The sequence below is a fragment of the Electrona antarctica genome (genome assembly GCF_951216825.1).
Source record: "Electrona antarctica genome assembly, chromosome: 17".
NCBI classification, from domain to species: domain Eukaryota; kingdom Metazoa; phylum Chordata; class Actinopteri; order Myctophiformes; family Myctophidae; genus Electrona; species Electrona antarctica.
In genome coordinates, this window is record NC_136798.1 from 610,776 (window position 1) to 631,308 (window position 20,533).

Genomic DNA, 20,533 nt, shown 5'->3' on the forward strand with positions numbered 1-20,533 from the left:
CCAGTACAATACAGACATGATGCAGCTCAACACCAGTACAATACAGACATGATGCAGCTCAACACCAGTACAATACAGACATGATGCAGCTCAACACCAGTACAATACAGACATGATGCAGCTCAACACCAGTACAATACAGACATGATGCAGCTCAACACCAGTACAATACAGACATGATGCAGCTCAACACCAGTACAATACAGACATGATGCAGCTCAACACCAGTACAATACAGACATGATGCAGCTCAACACCAGTACAATACAGACATGATGCTCCTCAATACCTGGAGGACAATTCATTAATAAAGACAGAGTGAGTGAATGAATTAATGAGTGAGTGAGTGAGCAAGCAAATTCATTCATTCATTCATTCACCTGATGCTTCCTTCTATGTATGAGGAGTCCAAGCTGCTGACAGGGGAGAGTTTCCCCGGCCAGACGTAGCTCGTGGAAGGAACATGTTATTCCAACCAGTTCCTTAATTTCCCCTCCATCAGGCGCCCCGGCTGGCCAGGGGGAGGTAGTTTAGAGACCAAGATTTCTGCATGTTTGTGAGGGCATACCTACCCTAGGGGACACGGGGAGAACATGTGAGGGTACCTACACTAGGGGACATGGGGAGAACATGTGAGGGTACCTACCCTAGGGGACACGGGGAGAACATGTGAGGGTACCTACCCTAGGGGACACGGGGAGAACATGTGAGGGTACCTACCCTAGGGGACACGGAGAGAACATGTGAGGGTACCTACCCTAGGGGACACGGGGAGAACATGTGAGGGTACCTACCCTAGGGGACACGGGGAGAACATGTGAGGGTACCTACCCTAGGGGATACGGGGAGAACATGTGAGGGTACCTACCCTAGGGGACACGGGGAGAACATGTGAGGGTACCTACCCTAGGGGACACGGAGAGAACATGTGAGGGTACCTACCCTAGGGGACACGGGGAGAAGATGTGAGGGTACCTACCCTAGGGGACACGGGGAGAACATGTGAGGGTACCTACCCTAGGGGACATGGGGAGAACATGTGAGGGTACCTACCCTAGGGGACACGGGGAGAACATGTGAGGGTACCTACCCTAGGGGACACGGGGAGAACATGTGAGGGTACCTACCCTAGGGGACACGGGGAGAACATGTGAGGGTACCTACCCTAGGGGACACGGGGAGAACATGCAAACTCCACACAGAAAGGCCCTTTCGCCAACCCCGCCTCGGGTATGGGCACTGATGACGCGGAGGAGGAAACACGCCACCAGCGTCCACAGCGTCCCCAGCGGGAATCGAAACCAGGACCTTCTAGCTGTGAGGCGACAGCACTCCCTGACTGAACTTGCTTTGCGCGTGTCTGTGACAGGCACGATGCTCATTTGTATTTACTGTATTTCATTTTCAAAAGAATCCAAGTTGAACGGGTTCAGTTCTTTGTTTCAAGCATAATATTGAATCGCCCACCCCTAATAAAAAAGAATTACACCTGTAATACGCACCTGTAATACGCACCTGTAATACGCACCTGTAATACGCAACTAATGCACGTACACTAGGGCATTCACTTCTAGTCATTTTTACTAGTTGACTAGTTGCCTAGTTTACTAGTCGACTAGTTGTTTAACTACCTATTATGTAAAAAATAAAATAAATTAAAAAAATAAACTTTTTTTTTTTTTTGGAAATAAATATTTGTACATTGAAAAACTGTGTACATGGTGACTATAACTATAATCTACCTGATCTTGAGGCCTACAAAATCGGGGGGAAAAATAAAAAAAAATAAACATTTTTTCTTCTTCTTATCAACTAGTCAACTAGTACCAACAAGGTCGACTAGTGGATTTACTAGTCGACTAGTAAACTAGTCGACTAGTTGCTTAATGCCCTAACGTACACTGTGTGTGTGCGTGTGTGTGTGGTTGCGTGGTTGCGTGCGTGCGTGTGCGTGTGGTTGCGTGCGTGCGTGCGTGCGCGTGTGGTTGCGTGCGTGCGTGTGTGTGTGGTTGCGTGCGTGCGTGTGTGTGTGGTTGCGTGCGTGCGTGTGTGTGTGGTTGCGTGCGTGCGTGCGCGTGTGGTTGCGTGCGTGCGTGTGTGTGTGGTTGCGTGCGTGCGTGTGTGTGTGGTTGTGTGCGTGCGTGCGTGCGCGTGTGGTTGCGTGCGTGCGTGTGTGTGTGGTTGCGTGCGTGCGTGTGTGTGTGGTTGCGTGCGTGCGTGCGTGTGTGTGTGGTTGCGTGCGTGCGTGTGTGTGTGGTTGCGTGCGTGCGTGTGTGTGTGGTTGCGTGCGTGCGTGTGTGTGTGTGTGGTTGCGTGCGTGCGTGTGTGTGTGGTTGCGTGCGTGCGTGCGTGTGTGTGTGGTTGCGTGCGTGCGTGTGTGTGTGGTTGCGTGCGTGCGTGCGTGTGTGTGTGGTTGCGTGCGTGCGTGTGTGTGTGGTTGCGTGCGTGCGTGCGTGCGTGCGTGTGGTTGCGTGCGTGCGTGCGTGCGTACATGCGTACCTCCTCCTCTGTAGAGCTTTTTGGCAGGCGGATGTGATTGGCATCGATTCCAATCTGAGAACAATAAATGATTATTATCATCTGATTAATACACAACTTACATCTCATAAACATCATGCTCTGTCTAATCATTTACCTCCAACCAACAACAAGACAAACTCTGCTTTGCTAAATTATTATGTACATCGTTGCTGTCGGGCAGAAACCTTTCATCTCCATATTTCAAATTTTTAATATCCATAATTAGGGCTCCTGGTCTAAACCCGTTCACAAGGACTTCTCGTCATTATTTAGACATATTTTGAATGCCTTCGGCAGAGTTCAAATGAGCCATTTTAATCTAGATTATTCTAGATTAACTCCAGGAATGCAGTGAGATTCATCTAGATAAAAAAATTAATCTATGCCCACCACTATTTTTTATGTTTTAATTACTACACACATGAACACATGAAGTAGCAAAAATAGAAGGTCTACAAGCTTCCTTGTAGATCCGATTTATTTTGATATTTAAAGAAATCATGATCATAATAAATATACGAGCATCTTCCTATCTGCCTACAACAGTAACATGACAACATCGTGTTGTTAGTACAGCATTATGTTATTGTGTTATTACAATGGAGCTATAGATCTGCCTAGCATAACAGTGACAGTATGTTATTAATATGAAGCTATGAGGATCTGCCCATCACAACAGTAACATGTTGTTACAGTGTGTTAATAATAACAGTAACATGTTACAGCATGTTATTAACACAGGGCTATTTAATCCATTAAATCAGAGGTTATTTAATCCATTAAATCAGAGCCCAGCGATTTATAGCAGTGGAAAACTTTTAGCGACGGACCGGATGTTATCCCGGATGTGGCTGAAGCAGCTAAATGTAGCCAAAACACTCTAGAGGCGATCGACAACAACGGGAGGTATGATTAATTCTACCACGACTAGCGACGGGACCGCGATGGGCCGTCTATCACATGATCTTTGCTTAGAATTGGACGGAATGATTTAGATCAAGAGTTATTAACAGCGACGCTCCCAGCCTGTGGAGCGACGCTCCCAGCCTGTGGAGCGACGCTCCCAGCCTGTGGAGCGACGCTCTCAGCCTGTGGAGCGGTGCTCCCAGCCTGTGGAGCGACGCTCCCAGCCTGTGGAGCGACGCTCCCAGCCTGTGGAGCGATGCCCTCAGCCTGTGGAGCGACGCTCCCAGCCTGTGGAGCGGTGCTCCCAGCCTTTGGAGCGACGCTCTCAGCCTGTGGAGCGGTGCTCCCAGCCTGTGGAGCGACGCTCCCAGCCTGTGGAGCGACGCTCCCAGCCTGTGGAGCGACGCTCCCAGCCTGTGGAGCGACGCTCCCAGCCTGTGGAGCGGCGCTCCCAGCCTGTGGAGCGACGCTCCCAGCCTGTGGAGTGACGCTCCCAGCCTGTGGAGCGGTGCTCCCAGCCTGTGGAGCGGGGCTCCCAGCCTGTGGAGCGGTGCTCCCAGCCTGTGGAGCGACGCTCCCAGCCTGTGGAGCGACGCTCCCAGCCTGTGGAGCGGTGCTCCCAGCCTGTGGAGCGATGCGACCCAGCCTGTGGAGCGGTGCTCCCAGCCTGTGGAGCGGGGCTCCCAGCCTGTGGAGCGGTGCTCCCAGCCTGTGGAGCGATGCTCCCAGCCTGTGGAGCGGTGCTCCCAGCCTGTGGAGCGGGGCTCCCAGCCTGTGGAGCGGTGCTCCCAGCCTGTGGAGCGATGCTCCCAGCCTGTGGAGCGGTGCTCCCAGCCTGTGGAGCGATGCGACCCAGCCTGTGGAGCGATGCGACCCAGCCTGTGGAGCGGTGCTCCCAGCCTGTGAAGCGGGGCTCCCAGCCTGTGGAGCGGTGCTCCCAGCCTGTGGAGCGATGCTCCCAGCCTGTGGAGCGGTGCTCCCAGCCTGTGGAGCGATGCTCCCAGCCTGTGGAGCGATGCTCCCAGCCTGTGGAGCGGTGCTCCCAGCCTGTGGAGCGATGCTCCCAGCCTGTGGAGCGGTGCTCTCAGCCGTCTATCACATGATCTTTGCTTAGAATTGGACGGAATGATTTAGATCAAGAGTTATTAACAGCGACGCTCCCAGCCTGTGGAGCGACGCTCCCAGCCTGTGGAGCGACGCTCCCAGCCTGTGGAGCGACGCTCTCAGCCTGTGGAGCGGTGCTCCCAGCCTGTGGAGCGACGCTCCCAGCCTGTGGAGCGACGCTCCCAGCCTGTGGAGCGACGCTCCCAGCCTGTGGAGCGACGCTCCCAGCCTGTGGAGCGGCGCTCCCAGCCTGTGGAGCGACGCTCCCAGCCTGTGGAGTGACGCTCCCAGCCTGTGGAGCGGTGCTCCCAGCCTGTGGAGCGACGCTCCCAGCCTGTGGAGCGACGCTCCCAGCCTGTGGAGCGGTGCTCCCAGCCTGTGGAGCGATGCGACCCAGCCTGTGGAGCGGTGCTCCCAGCCTGTGGAGCGGGGCTCCCAGCCTGTGGAGCGGTGCTCCCAGCCTGTGGAGCGATGCTCCCAGCCTGTGGAGCGGTGCTCCCAGCCTGTGGAGCGGGGCTCCCAGCCTGTGGAGCGGTGCTCCCAGCCTGTGGAGCGATGCTCCCAGCCTGTGGAGCGGTGCTCCCAGCCTGTGGAGCGATGCGACCCAGCCTGTGGAGCGATGCGACCCAGCCTGTGGAGCGGTGCTCCCAGCCTGTGAAGCGGGGCTCCCAGCCTGTGGAGCGGTGCTCCCAGCCTGTGGAGCGATGCTCCCAGCCTGTGGAGCGATGCTCCCAGCCTGTGGAGCGGTGCTCCCAGCCTGTGGAGCGATGCTCCCAGCCTGTGGAGCGATGCTCCCAGCCTGTGGAGCGGTGCTCCCAGCCTGTGGAGCGATGCTCCCAGCCTGTGGAGCGGTGCTCCCAGCCTGTGGAGCGATGCTCCCAGCCTGTGGTGCGACCAGCCTGTGGAGCGGTGCTCCCAGCCTGTGGAGCGACGCTCCCAGCCTGTGGAGCGGTGCTCCCAGCCTGTGGAGCGGTGCTCCCAGCCTGTGGAGCGGTGCTCCCAGCCTGTGGAGCGACGCTCCCAGCCTGTGGAGCGACGCTCCCAGCCTGTGGAGCGGTGCTCCCAGCCTGTGGAGCGGTGCTCCCAGCCTGTGGAGCGACGCTCCCAGCCTGTGGAGCGACGCTCCCAGCCTGTGGAGCGGTGCTCCCAGCCTGTGGAGCGGTGCTCCCAGCCTGTGGAGCGGCGCTCCCAGCCTGTGGAGCGGTGCTCCCAGCCTGTGGAGCGGTGCTCCCAGCCTGTGGAGCGACGCTCCCAGCCTGTGGAGCGGTGCTCCCAGCCTGTGGAGCGGTGCTCCCAGCCTGTGGAGCGGCGCTCCCAGCCTGTGGAGCGATGCTCCCAGCCTGTGGAGCGATGCGATCGGTTTTGATATCAATAATCTCCGTCTTTTGAATCAATCTTCGTCCTGGCCGTCGGGCGTTACTAATTGAAAGGGCGAAGAACTTCGTCCTGTGCGCTCGGGGTGTTAATAACGTCATGTTAACGTTGTCATGCCAAAAGAATGTCTTCTAAAAGTTTTCTGAAAAACCCTATGTTTCTATGTCAGTGGGTCAATATTACAGGTCAAGGACCCCCAGAATTATATGAAATCGGCCGCCGAGGCGCTGACCCCCCCATCTGAAAATATGTTGTTCCAGGGACCCCCCCAGATGCAAAGATTTGAGTTAAAAACGTTCGCTCTGAAAGAATATATAGGCCTATTTAAATATTTGCGTCACATTTTCGCGGCACCGAGTGCTATGAGCTTGTAGATCTGCTATTTTTCAATAGCTAAAGCATAACATAATGCTTAAAACACCAAAAGGGGTTAAAGCAGTACCTCTGCAGCTGCTTTCAGCTTCATGCTGATGTAGAGGTTGGAGTCGTCTCTGTCTCCCACCTGCATCCAAAAGCAACACAAACACACACAAAATGTAAAAGTTTTAAAATCATACATGCAGATGATACTACATCCTGTAGCGCATGGGTTCCCAAAGTGGGGTCCGGGGACCCCTAGGGGTACTTGAGGGAGTTCCAGGGGGTCCGGGGACCCCTAGGGGTACTTGAGGGAGTTCCAGGGGGTCCGGGGACCCCTAGGGGTACTTGAGGGAGTTCCAGGGGGTCCAGGGGGGGTACTTGAGGGAGTTCCAGGGGGTCCGGGGACCCCTAGGGGTACTTGAGGGAGTTCCAGGGGGTCCGGGGACCCCTAGGGGTACTTGAGGGAGTTCCAGGGGGTACCTTAGCTCAATTAGAGATAGTTAGGAACCAAATGGACCCTTATGGGTCTGTAACTTACTAACTTACCAACTGTTAATTTAACACAGAGAGTGTACAAATGGAACCTCTCTGAGTTAAATTAACAGTGGTTTTACTAATATAAATTGGGGTACCAGAGATAGAAATGCCATTAAATCGGGGGTCCGTAGACTAATGCATGTCAAACTGGGGGTCACTGGCATATGTTTTCAAATAGGGGGTCCGTGGTGGCCTAATAAATGTTGATTTGGGGGTCCTTGACACGAAAAGGTTTGGGAACCACTGCTGTAGCGTACTGTGTCTCTGCCAAGACGTTACACCAGTGGTTCTCAAACCTTTGAATTTCAAGAGCCCACAATAGCTCAGAGTCACAGACCTGTTAGGGTCCATTTTAGAGACCTCTCAAGAGTCACAGACCTGTTAGGGTCCATTTTAGAGACCTCTCAAGAGTCACAGACCTGTTAGGGTCCATTTTAGAGACCTCTCAAGAGTCACAGACCTGTTAGGGTCCATTTTAGAGACCTCTCAAGAGTCACAGACCTGTTAGGGTCCATTTTAGAGAGCTCTCAAGAGTCACAGACCTGTTAGGGTCCATTTTAGAGACCTCTCAAGAGTCACAGACCTGTTAGGGTCCATTTTAGAGACCTCTCAAGAGTCACAGACCTGTTAGGGTCCATTTTAGAGACCTCTCAAGAGTCACAGACCTGTTAGGGTCCATTTTAGAGACCTCTCAAGAGTCACAGACCTGTTAGGGTCCATTTTAGAGACCTCTCAAGAGTCACAGACCTGTTAGGGTCCATTTTAGAGACCTCTCAAGAGTCACAGACCTGTTAGGGTCCATTTTAGAGACCTCTCAAGAGTCACAGACCTGTTAGGGTCCATTTTAGAGAGCTCTCAAGAGTCACAGACCTGTTAGGGTCCATTTTAGAGACCTCTCAAGAGTCACAGACCTGTTAGGGTCCATTTTAGAGACCTCTCAAGAGTCACAGACCTGTTAGGGTCCATTTTAGAGACCTCTCAAGAGTCACAGACCTGTTAGGGTCCATTTTAGAGACCTCTCAAGAGTCACAGACCTGTTAGGGTCCATTTTAGAGAGCTCTCAAGAGTCACAGACCTGTTAGGGTCCATTTTAGAGACCTCTCAAGAGTCACAGACCTGTTAGGGTCCATTTTAGAGACCTCTCAAGAGTCACAGACCTGTTAGGGTCCATTTTAGAGAGCTCTCAAGAGTCACAGACCTGTTAGGGTCCATTTTAGAGACCTCTCAAGAGTCACAGACCTGTTAGGGTCCATTTTAGAGACCTCTCAAGAGTCACAGACCTGTTAGGGTCCATTTTAGAGACCTCTCAAGAGTCACAGACCTGTTAGGGTCCATTTTAGAGACCTCTCAAGAGTCACAGACCTGTTAGGGTCCATTTTAGAGAGCTCTCAAGAGTCACAGACCTGTTAGGGTCCATTTTAGAGACCTCTCAAGAGTCACAGACCTGTTAGGGTCCATTTTAGAGACCTCTCAAGAGTCACAGACCTGTTAGGGTCCATTTTAGAGACCTCTCAAGAGTCACAGACCTGTTAGGGTCCATTTTAGAGACCTCTCAAGAGTCACAGACCTGTTAGGGTCCATTTTAGAGAGCTCTCAAGAGTCACAGACCTGTTAGGGTCCATTTTAGAGACCTCTCAAGAGTCACAGACCTGTTAGGGTCCATTTTAGAGACCTCTCAAGAGTCACAGACCTGTTAGGGTCCATTTTAGAGACCTCTCAAGAGTCACAGACCTGTTAGGGTCCATTTTAGAGAGCTCTCAAGAGTCACAGACCTGTTAGGGTCCATTTTAGAGACCTCTCAAGAGTCACAGACCTGTTAGGGTCCATTTTAGAGACCTCTCAAGAGTCACAGACCTGTTAGGGTCCATTTTAGAGACCTCTCAAGAGTCACAGACCTGTTAGGGTCCATTTTAGAGACCTCTCAAGAGTCACAGACCTGTTAGGGTCCATTTTAGAGACCTCTCAAGAGTCACAGACCTGTTAGGGTCCATTTTAGAGACCTCTCAAGAGTCGCAGACCTGTTAGGGTCCATTTTGGAGACCTCTCAAGAGTCACAGACCTGTTAGGGTCCATTTTAGAGACCTCTCAAGAGTCACAGACCTGTTAGGGTCCATTTTAGAGACCTCTCAAGAGTCACAGACCTGTTAGGGTCCATTTTAGAGACCTCTCAAGAGTCACAGACCTGTTAGGGTCCATTTTAGAGACCTCTCAAGAGTAACAGACCTGTTAGGGTCCATTTTAGAGACCTCTCAAGAGTCACAGACCTGTTAGAGTCCATTTTAGAGACCTCTCAAGAGTCAAAGACCTGTTAGGGTCCATTTTGGAGACCTCTCAAGAGTCACAGACCTGTTAGGGTCCATTTTGGAGACCTCTCAAGAGTCACTGACCTGTTAGGGTCCATTTTGGAGACCTCTCAAGAGTCACAGACCTGTTAGGGTCCATTTTAGAGACCTCTCAAGAGTCACAGACCTGTTAGGGTCCATTTTAGAGACCTCTCAAGAGTCACAGACCTGTTAGGGTCCATTTTAGAGACCTCTCAAGAGTCACAGACCTGTTAGGGTCCATTTTAGAGACATCTCAAGAGTCACAGACCTGTTAGGGTCCATTTTAGAGACCTCTCAAGAGTCACAGACCTGTTAGGGTCCATTTTAGAGACCTCTCAAGAGTCGCAGACCTGTTAGGGTCCATTTTGGAGACCTCTCAAGAGTCACAGACCTGTTAGGGTCCATTTTAGAGACCTCTCAAGAGTCACAGACCTGTTAGGGTCCATTTTAGAGACCTCTCAAGAGTCACTGACCTGTTAGGGTCCATTTTAGAGACCTCTCAAGAGTCACAGACCTGTTAGGGTCCATTTTAGAGACCTCTCAAGAGTCACAGACCTGTTAGGGTCCATTTTAGAGACCTCTCAAGAGTCACAGACCTGTTAGGGTCCATTTTAGAGACCTCTCAAGAGTCACAGACCTGTTAGGGTCCATTTTAGAGACCTCTCAAGAGTCACAGACCTGTTAGGGTCCATTTTAGAGACCTCTCAAGAGTCACAGACCTGTTAGGGTCCATTTTAGAGACCTCTCAAGAGTAACAGACCTGTTAGGGTCCATTTTAGAGACCTCTCAAGAGTCACAGACCTGTTAGAGTCCATTTTAGAGACCTCTCAAGAGTCAAAGACCTGTTAGGGTCCATTTTGGAGACCTCTCAAGAGTCACAGACCTGTTAGGGTCCATTTTGGAGACCTCTCAAGAGTCACTGACCTGTTAGGGTCCATTTTGGAGACCTCTCAAGAGTCACAGACCTGTTAGGGTCCATTTTAGAGACCTCTCAAGAGTCAAAGACCTGTTAGGGTCCATTTTAGAGACCTCTCAAGAGTCACAGACCTGTTAGGGTCCATTTTAGAGACCTCTCAAGAGTCAAAGACCTGTTAGGGTCCATTTTAGAGACCTCTCAAGAGTCAAAGACCTGTTAGGGTCCATTTTGGAGACCTCTCAAGAGTCAAAGACCTGTTAGGGTCCATTTTGGAGACCTCTCAAGAGTCACAGACCTGTTAGGGTCCATTTTAGAGACCTCTCAAGAGTCACAGACCTGTTAGAGTCCATTTTAGAGACCTCTCAAGAGTCAAAGACCTGTTAGGGTCCATTTTAGAGACCTCTCAAGAGTCAAAGACCTGTTAGGGTCCATTTTGGAGACCTCTCAAGAGTCACAGACCTGTTAGGGTCCATTTTAGAGACCTCTCAAGAGTCACAGACCTGTTAGAGTCCATTTTAGAGACCTCTCAAGAGTCAAAGACCTGTTAGGGTCCATTTTAGAGACCTCTCAAGAGTCAAAGACCTGTTAGGGTCCATTTTGGAGACCTCTCAAGAGTCACAGACCTGTTAGGGTCCATTTTGGAGACCTCTCAAGAGTCACAGACCTGTTAGGGTCCATTTTGGAGACCTCTCAAGAGTAACAGACCTGTTAGGGTCCATTTTAGAGACCTCTCAAGAGTCAAAGACCTGTTAGGGTCCATTTTAGAGACCTCTCAAGAGTCACAGACCTGTTAGGGTCCATTTTAGAGACCTCTCAAGAGTCAAAGACCTGTTAGGGTCCATTTTAGAGACCTCTCAAGAGTCACAGACCTGTTAGGGTCCATTTTAGAGACCTCTCAAGAGTCACAGACCTGTTAGGGTCCATTTTGGAGACCTCTCAAGAGTCACAGACCTGTTAGGGTCCATTTTAGAGACCTCTCAAGAGTCACAGACCTGTTAGGGTCCATTTTAGAGACCTCTCAAGAGTCACAGACCTGTTAGGGTCCATTTTGGAGACCTCTCAAGAGTCACAGACCTGTTAGGGTCCATTTTAGAGACCTCTCAAGAGTCACAGACCTGTTAGGGTCCATTTTGGAGACCTCTCAAGAGTCACAGACCTGTTAGGGTCCATTTTGGAGACCTCTCAAGAGTCACAGACCTGTTAGGGTCCATTTTAGAGACCTCTCAAGAGTCACAGACCTGTTAGGGTCCATTTTGGAGACCTCTCAAGAGTCACAGACCTGTTAGGGTCCATTTTGGAGACCTCTCAAGAGTCACAGACCTGTTAGGGTCCATTTTAGAGACCTCTCAAGAGTCACAGACCTGTTAGGGTCCATTTTGGAGACCTCTCAAGAGTCACAGACCTGTTAGGGTCCATTTTAGAGAGCTCTCAAGAGTCACAGACCTGTTAGGGTCCATTTTAGAGACCTCTCAAGAGTCACAGACCTGTTAGGGTCCATTTTAGAGACCTCTCAAGAGTCACAGACCTGTTAGGGTCCATTTTAGAGACCTCTCAAGAGTCGCAGACCTGTTAGGGTCCATTTTGGAGACCTCTCAAGAGTCACAGACCTGTTAGGGTCCATTTTAGAGACCTCTCAAGAGTCACAGACCTGTTAGGGTCCATTTTGGAGACCTCTCAAGAGTCACAGACCTGTTAGGGTCCATTTTAGAGAGCTCTCAAGAGTCACAGACCTGTTAGGGTCCATTTTAGAGACCTCTCAAGAGTCACAGACCTGTTAGTGTCCATTTTAAAGACCTCTCAAGAGTCACCGACCTGTTAAGTGTCCATTTTAGAGACCTCTCAAGAGTCACAGACCTGTTAGGGTCCATTTTAGAGACCTCTCAAGAGTCACAGACCTGTTAGGGTCCATTTTAGAGACCTCTCAAGAGTCACAGACCTGTTAGGGTCCATTTTAGAGAGCTCTCAAGAGTCACAGACCTGTTAGGGTCCATTTTAGAGACCTCTCAAGAGTCACAGACCTGTTAGGGTCCATTTTAGAGACCTCTCAAGAGTCACAGACCTGTTAGGGTCCATTTTAGAGACCTCTCAAGAGTCACAGACCTGTTAGGGTCCATTTTAGAGACCTCTCAAGAGTCACAGACCTGTTAGGGTCCATTTTAGAGAGCTCTCAAGAGTCACAGACCTGTTAGGGTCCATTTTAGAGACCTCTCAAGAGTCACAGACCTGTTAGGGTCCATTTTAGAGACCTCTCAAGAGTCACAGACCTGTTAGGGTCCATTTTAGAGACCTCTCAAGAGTCACAGACCTGTTAGGGTCCATTTTAGAGAGCTCTCAAGAGTCACAGACCTGTTAGGGTCCATTTTAGAGACCTCTCAAGAGTCACAGACCTGTTAGGGTCCATTTTAGAGACCTCTCAAGAGTCACAGACCTGTTAGGGTCCATTTTAGAGACCTCTCAAGAGTCACAGACCTGTTAGGGTCCATTTTAGAGACCTCTCAAGAGTCACAGACCTGTTAGGGTCCATTTTAGAGACCTCTCAAGAGTCACAGACCTGTTAGGGTCCATTTTAGAGACCTCTCAAGAGTCGCAGACCTGTTAGGGTCCATTTTGGAGACCTCTCAAGAGTCACAGACCTGTTAGGGTCCATTTTAGAGACCTCTCAAGAGTCACAGACCTGTTAGGGTCCATTTTAGAGACCTCTCAAGAGTCACAGACCTGTTAGGGTCCATTTTAGAGACCTCTCAAGAGTCACAGACCTGTTAGGGTCCATTTTAGAGACCTCTCAAGAGTAACAGACCTGTTAGGGTCCATTTTAGAGACCTCTCAAGAGTCACAGACCTGTTAGAGTCCATTTTAGAGACCTCTCAAGAGTCAAAGACCTGTTAGGGTCCATTTTGGAGACCTCTCAAGAGTCACAGACCTGTTAGGGTCCATTTTGGAGACCTCTCAAGAGTCACTGACCTGTTAGGGTCCATTTTGGAGACCTCTCAAGAGTCACAGACCTGTTAGGGTCCATTTTAGAGACCTCTCAAGAGTCACAGACCTGTTAGGGTCCATTTTAGAGACCTCTCAAGAGTCACAGACCTGTTAGGGTCCATTTTAGAGACCTCTCAAGAGTCACAGACCTGTTAGGGTCCATTTTAGAGACATCTCAAGAGTCACAGACCTGTTAGGGTCCATTTTAGAGACCTCTCAAGAGTCACAGACCTGTTAGGGTCCATTTTGGAGACCTCTCAAGAGTCACAGACCTGTTAGGGTCCATTTTAGAGACCTCTCAAGAGTCACAGACCTGTTAGGGTCCATTTTAGAGACCTCTCAAGAGTCACTGACCTGTTAGGGTCCATTTTAGAGACCTCTCAAGAGTCACAAACCTGTTAGGGTCCATTTTAGAGACCTCTCAAGAGTCACAGACCTGTTAGGGTCCATTTTGGAGACCTCTCAAGAGTCACAGACCTGTTAGGGTCCATTTTGGAGACCTCTCAAGAGTCACAGACCTGTTAGGGTCCATTTTAGAGACCTCTCAAGAGTCACAGACCTGTTAGGGTCCATTTTGGAGACCTCTCAAGAGTCACAGACCTGTTAGGGTCCATTTTGGAGACCTCTCAAGAGTCACAGACCTGTTAGGGTCCATTTTAGAGACCTCTCAAGAGTCACAGACCTGTTAGGGTCCATTTTGGAGACCTCTCAAGAGTCACAGACCTGTTAGGGTCCATTTTAGAGAGCTCTCAAGAGTCACAGACCTGTTAGGGTCCATTTTAGAGACCTCTCAAGAGTCACAGACCTGTTAGGGTCCATTTTAGAGACCTCTCAAGAGTCACAGACCTGTTAGGGTCCATTTTAGAGACCTCTCAAGAGTCGCAGACCTGTTAGGGTCCATTTTGGAGACCTCTCAAGAGTCACAGACCTGTTAGGGTCCATTTTAGAGACCTCTCAAGAGTCACAGACCTGTTAGGGTCCATTTTGGAGACCTCTCAAGAGTCACAGACCTGTTAGGGTCCATTTTAGAGAGCTCTCAAGAGTCACAGACCTGTTAGGGTCCATTTTAGAGACCTCTCAAGAGTCACAGACCTGTTAGTGTCCATTTTAAAGACCTCTCAAGAGTCACCGACCTGTTAAGTGTCCATTTTAGAGACCTCTCAAGAGTCACAGACCTGTTAGGGTCCATTTTAGAGACCTCTCAAGAGTCACAGACCTGTTAGTGTCCATTTTAAAGACCTCTCAAGAGTCACCGACCTGTTAAGTGTCCATTTTAGAGACCTCTCAAGAGTCACAGACCTGTTAGGGTCCATTTTAGAGACCTCTCAAGAGTCACAGACCTGTTAAGTGTCCATTTTAGAGACCTCTCAAGAGTCACCGACCTGTTAAGTGTCCATTTTAGAGACCTCTCAAGAGTCACAGACCTGTTAGGGTCCATTTTAGAGACCTCTCAAGGAACCCAATGCGTGTTAACCCATTTTAGGCCTGACGTCGAAATTTTAAAAATGTCTTCTAAATTCTGTCAGTTTTCTGAAATACCTCATGTTTCTATATCAGTGGTGCTCAATATTTCATGTCAAGGACCCCAAAAATTATATGTAATTGGCCACCAACCCCCATCTGAAAATATGTTGTTCCAGAGACTAGTGGACAAGAGATCCAGTATAAGTAATTTTACAATAAGTACCACAATAAGTATCTCGTTGTCCTGACCCCTTATCCATCATGGCGGGGGGGGGGGGGGGGGGTTATTGTTAGCCTATATAACATTGACCTAAATGGTGTTATATCATTTATTGAAAAACGTAATCGGTCTGATTAATCAAACCGATTAATCTAAAAACAACTCAAATCGTCCGATACCGATGTGTTTGCCGATTAATCTCCCATCACTAGTTAATTATGTATTGCCAAATCCAAAATGGTGTCCATACCACACCCAAAGTGATGTTCTATTGTACTGCATTATGTAAAAACATTACAATTACAAAATGAACAGAATAACTGTCACATAAAATCAATTTCTTATAAGTAGGTCAATCTTATGTGCTAAAGGTCAGGTCAATGTCTGTCTCATAAGCAGGTGTGTCCAAGCATGCAGCAGATACAGTATGGTCACTGGTTGACATGCACAGTATTCACCTTACCATTGATATGCAGCTGTTTGTTGTTGTAACCTACAGCAGGGGTATTCAACTAGATTGAACTGTAGAATGATGGTGTGTGGGGTGCCGCACAGCGTGCACGCTTTACTGAAAATGTGGGGGTTCTCAAAATGCATTTGTGCTCAAACACAAAGATGTATACATTTGTGCACAGTAATGAGCAGGATAATATGACTATACAGCTATATGTTACCATAGAATAGATGTAGACCTATTTGACAGTGCATAAACATAATTGCCTTGACATTAACGACCTTCAATGGGACAGTCCTGTGCAACCTCATATCCATGTGCAAAGGCAAGATCAGAGCACAACATACTTTGCTGGCAGGGAACTTCCCAGACTACCCTGATGTGCTGGGTGAGTTGGGTGTCACAATGTAACAATCTGTTGCTGCTGTTGTACCATGACAGTTGTACTCATATACAAGTGGAATGTGGCAGACCACCAAGCTCAATTTGAAAGTTCAGGTGATGTCACACAATTTGGATGGGAGATCCACATTTTGCTAAGGGTGACCTGACACCTGATGAGATGTTGAAGCTACAAATGAGAAGTGATGTTGATAATAAAGAGACGATGAGGTAGATCAGGATTTGGGTAAGATATTGCTGCCAATCAGGAGGGCTAGGGGGATGTGGTGGGTTGACTTTATGTTCCTGATTATGAGTTGAAGCTTACAGATATTGAATGTAGTTGCAAAAGATAAATATTATCATATTTTCTTATGCTATTATTACAAATGTATAAGTATAAGTTGTTATAGAAATAGAAATATGTTTCTATTTCATTGACCAGACCTTTAACATGTGAGATTGACCTGATATAAAGGCCTTTTTTGATTATGCCAATTACCAAAGTTTGGGCAACCAAGCTAAAATTGTCCCCAAATACAAATCAACAACAAAAACGTAATATGAAACAGCATTATTAGGTTTGGTATTGAACAGATAGAAGTGTCAAATGGACTAAAAGGTGATGTAATGGTGAACGGAAAGTTATCTTATGCATTACTTACACTGTACACTTACACTATATTTAGTTTATTGAACTTCATAAAACATTTCATTATAATTTATGTTCTAAGATTTATTTACAGTTATTTACAGAGGGAACCTTTGTGCTGCATCTTTCATGAAAACAGAAGTACGTCTCATGTAATATATAGTCCCTATATGTTGTCTCTCCTGTAATAGATAACATTTCTAGATGTGCTAATTTTAACAACTTTTCAGAGAAATATATAGTCTGAGCTGTATCCCAACCATTCTTCAAAGATATATGATCAATAATAGGAGAGAACCATCAGTTTGAAGTAGAATGCTCCATTCGGATTTAGAAAATTGAGTTTTGGCATGTGGTTATAAATGGAGTCATAACACACAGAAAGCTACCACAGATGCAATGCTATCACATTTTTCCTAGCACTAGGGATGTATACCTTCCCAAAAATCACTATGAGACTTATTCACCCCATCGGTACAGATGACCCCAGATTTGGGGTCCTGGCTCTTGGACAGCTATTTTTCGTGGCACATTATGTTTAATCACAACAACGTCACGTTTACTTTACCTCCTCAGTGTTTGGGTCGGGACATGTAGGACTGTATGTGTCTGCTGTCTACGTGCGCTCCAGTCTTACTGGAGGGGGCGAAATGTAGCGTCTTCTGGATGCATCTCTTTGGCATTAACATTTCAATGGCCGAGGGTCATTACAGTCTATTGTTCCGTAGTTGTTGTTATCGCACGTCTAATGGTTAGACGTGTGACAACAACAACGATTGCTTTCGGGGGAGGGTTAGTGTTATTTTCGGTCAAATCAGGCGGCACACCTGGACACATCAAACGGCACAGTAAAGTGCCGCGGCACACAGGTTGGGAAACACTGTGTTAGTGGACAGTGTGTTAGTGGACAGCAGCAGTAGTAGTAGTAGCAGTAGTAGTAGTAGTAGTACCTGTAATACTACTAGTCCTGGTCTGAAATACCTGTAATACTACTAGTCCTGGTCTGAAGTACCTGTAATACTACTAGTCCTGGTCTGAAGTACCTGTAACACTACTAGTCCTGGTCTGAAGTACCTGTAACACTACTAGTCCTGGTCTGAAGTACCTGTAATACTACTAGTCCTGGTCTGAAGTACCTTTAATACTACTAGTCCTGGTCTGAAGTACCTGTAATACTACTAGTCCTGGTCTGAAGTACCTGTAATACTACTAGCTGAAGTACCTGTAATACTACTAGTCCTGGTCTGAAGTACCTGTAATACTACTAGTCCTGGTCTGAAGTACCTGTAATACTACTAGTCCTGGTCTGAAGTACCTGTAATACTACTAGTCCTGGTCTGAAGTACCTGTAATACTACTAGTCCTGGTCTGAAGTACCTGTAATACTAGTAGTCCTGGTCTGAAGTACCTGTAATACTACTAGTCCTGGTCTGAAGTACCTGTAATACTACTAGTCCTGGTCTGAAGTACCTGTAATACTACTAGTCCTGGTCTGAAGTACCTGTAATACTACTAGTCCTGGTCTGAAGTACCTGTAATACTACTAGTCCTGGTCTGAAGTACCTGTACTACTACTAGTCCTGGTCTGAAGTACCTGTAATACTACTAGTCCTGGTCTGAAGTACCTGTAATACTACTAGTCCTGGTCTGAAGTACCTGTAATACTAGTAGTCCTGGTCTGAAGTACCTGTAATACTACTAGTCCTGGTCTGAAGTACCTGTAATACTACTAGTCCTGGTCTGAAGTACCTGCAATACTAGTAGTCCTGGTCTGAAGTACCTTTAATACTACTAGTCCTGGTCTGAAGTACCTGTAATACTACTAGTCCTGGTCTGAAGTACCTGTAATACTACTAGTCCTGGTCTGAAGTACCTTTAATACTACTAGTCCTGGTCTGAAGTACCTGTAATACTACTAGTCCTGGTCTGAAGTACCTGTAATACTACTAGCTGAAGTACCTGTAATACTACTAGTCCTGGTCTGAAGTACCTGTAATACTACTAGTCCTGGTCTGACATACCTGTAATACTACTAGTCCTGGTCTGAAGTACCTGTAATACTACTAGTCCTGGTCTGAAGTACCTGTAATACTACTAGTCCTGGTCTGAAGTACCTGTAATACTACTAGTCCTGGTCTGAAGTACCTGTAATACTACTAGTCCTGGTCTGAAGTACCTGTAATACTACTAGTCCTGGTCTGAAGTACCTGTAATACTACTAGTCCTGGTCTGAAGCCTGGAACCTCCTTTCTCATCTTCTCCACGTCTTTCTTCAGCCGCTCTCTGACCAGCCTGACAGACAGACAGACAGACAGACAGACAGACAGACAGACAGACAGACAGACAGACAGACAGACAGACAGACAGACAGACAGACAGACAGACAGATGTATTATCTTGTGTTAATTGTTCTTGCTTACTGTAAACCGCTCTGCATTAAGAGCGTCTGATAAAATGCCTACATTGTAAATTATTCTGCTGTGCTTTCTGCAAATAGTAGTAAAGTGTGGAACTCACTGGGAGGTCTTGTTTCCAGAGATAACGGTTGCCAGGGTGCGCCGGCCGCCTTGGCACCCAGACGCCCAGCGGCGCAGCGCCAAGCCTGCAGAGGACAGCATGTCTGGAAGACACAAGGACAGACATGGTGAGGACACATATAGGACAGACATGGTGAGGACACAGAGGACAGCATGTCTGGAAGACACAAGGACAGACATGGTGAGGACACATATAGGACAGACATGGTGAGGACACAGAGGACAGCATGTCTGGAAGACACAAGGACAGACATGGTGAGGACACATAGGACAGACATGGTGAGGACACATATAGGACAGACATGGTGAGGACACAGAGGACAGCATGTCTGGAAGACACAAGGACAGACATGGTGAGGACACATATAGGACAGACATGGTGAGGTGAGGGGACGCAGAACTGAACTTACTCCGCGGGAAGAGAGAAAACGTGGCCGGTTAAGACTGAGGTTAGCGTGGCCGGTTAAGACTGAGGTTAGCGTTAGGGTCAGAGAGTTAGGGTTTAGTGCTGCCATCGAATATTCCATATTTTGTATTTATTAAATTAAGATTCGAATTAAAAAAATGACAATTAAATTGCTGTGTGAGTTCTGGCGAGACTCTGTGCCACGTAAACTAAAACATTATACAAAAATTAGGCTATTAAGATAATTATGAATCATTCATTTGATCTCGCAAGATTCAAGAGAGTGCATTTCTCAGCACCAACCACAGCCCATACAGGACCGGACCATATAGATGAAGAACGAGAAAGTTTTACAGCATATTAGGCTGCAATATTCATATCATATTCATATTAAAATCATATACATTCGACATTCGAAATCATTGGAAATGGGTTAGCACCCTCATCCCTTGCAGACCTCATCTCAAATGGGTTAGCACCCTCATCCCTTGCAGACCTCATCTCAATGGGTTAGCACCCTCATCCCTTGCAGACCTCATCTCAAATGGGTTAGCACCCTCATCCCTTGCAGACCTCATCTCAATGGGTTAGCACCCTCATCCCTTGCAGACCTCATCTCAAATGGGTTAGCACCCTCATCCCTTGCAGACCTCATCTCAAATGGGTTAGCACCCTCATCCCTTGCAGACCTCATCTCAAATGGGTTAGCACCCTCATCCCTTGCAGACCTCATCTCAAATTACAACCTGCACCTAGGGCTTTGAGGTCGGCCGACCAGCTCAAACTAGATGTGATAGTGACCAACAGAAGATCCAAGGGTGATGGAGCCTTCGCGGCGGCTGCCCCCCCAGGCTCTGGAACACTTTGCCCTTTCATATCAGAGCTGCCCAGTCCATCATAACTTTTAAATATCTGCTTAAAACCCACTTCTTCTCCCTGGCGTTTAACGACAGTTGAAGTAGCCCCGCCCCCTTCACTAGTGCAATAGTTTGCTTTGTTTACTCTTTTGTATTGCCTGCTTATATTGTATATTCTTGCTTTAATTTCTTCTAAATGCCTGTTTGTTTTCATGTTTTAAATGCCTGTCTATATTGTATTGTTGTTGTTTCTGAACCTGGTCATGTCAAATGTGCTATATAAATAAAGTTGAGTTGAGTTGAGTTGAAATTCGTTCGAATCCATGTGGTGTTTTAAAAGGAATATTCCAATGTCATTTTTGGCCAATTCTGGCAGCACTATAGAGCGTCGCAGTCCCGCCCCCTACCATGGACCAGGAAATTATTCTCCGTTCATTTTCCTCATAGACATTTCAGAAAGTATTTATTTAAAGACGTTTACGCCGTGGACAAAGCCAACTCGAGTCGTGACAAATCATGACAACAAACACAATTCTTTGGGCCGA

The 20,533-nt window shown here is 47.9% G+C and overlaps 1 protein-coding gene across 2 annotated transcripts in view; it reads right to left on the bottom strand.

The window, feature by feature from the left end:
* Window positions 1-20,533, bottom strand: part of LOC306940967 (C-1-tetrahydrofolate synthase, cytoplasmic-like) — a 35,188-nt gene that overhangs the window by 12,714 nt on the left and 1,941 nt on the right. For both annotated transcript variants that reach the window (XM_079526260.1, XM_079526261.1), the window contains exons 2-5: window positions 18,706-18,808; window positions 18,396-18,480; window positions 6,347-6,406; window positions 2,500-2,553 (exon numbers count right to left, since the gene is read on the bottom strand). In XM_079526260.1, the coding sequence (XP_079382386.1) occupies window positions 2,500-2,553; window positions 6,347-6,406; window positions 18,396-18,480; window positions 18,706-18,806 (300 nt within the window). In that variant the 5' untranslated portion in view covers window positions 18,807-18,808. The remainder of the gene's footprint in view (window positions 1-2,499; window positions 2,554-6,346; window positions 6,407-18,395; window positions 18,481-18,705; window positions 18,809-20,533) is intronic.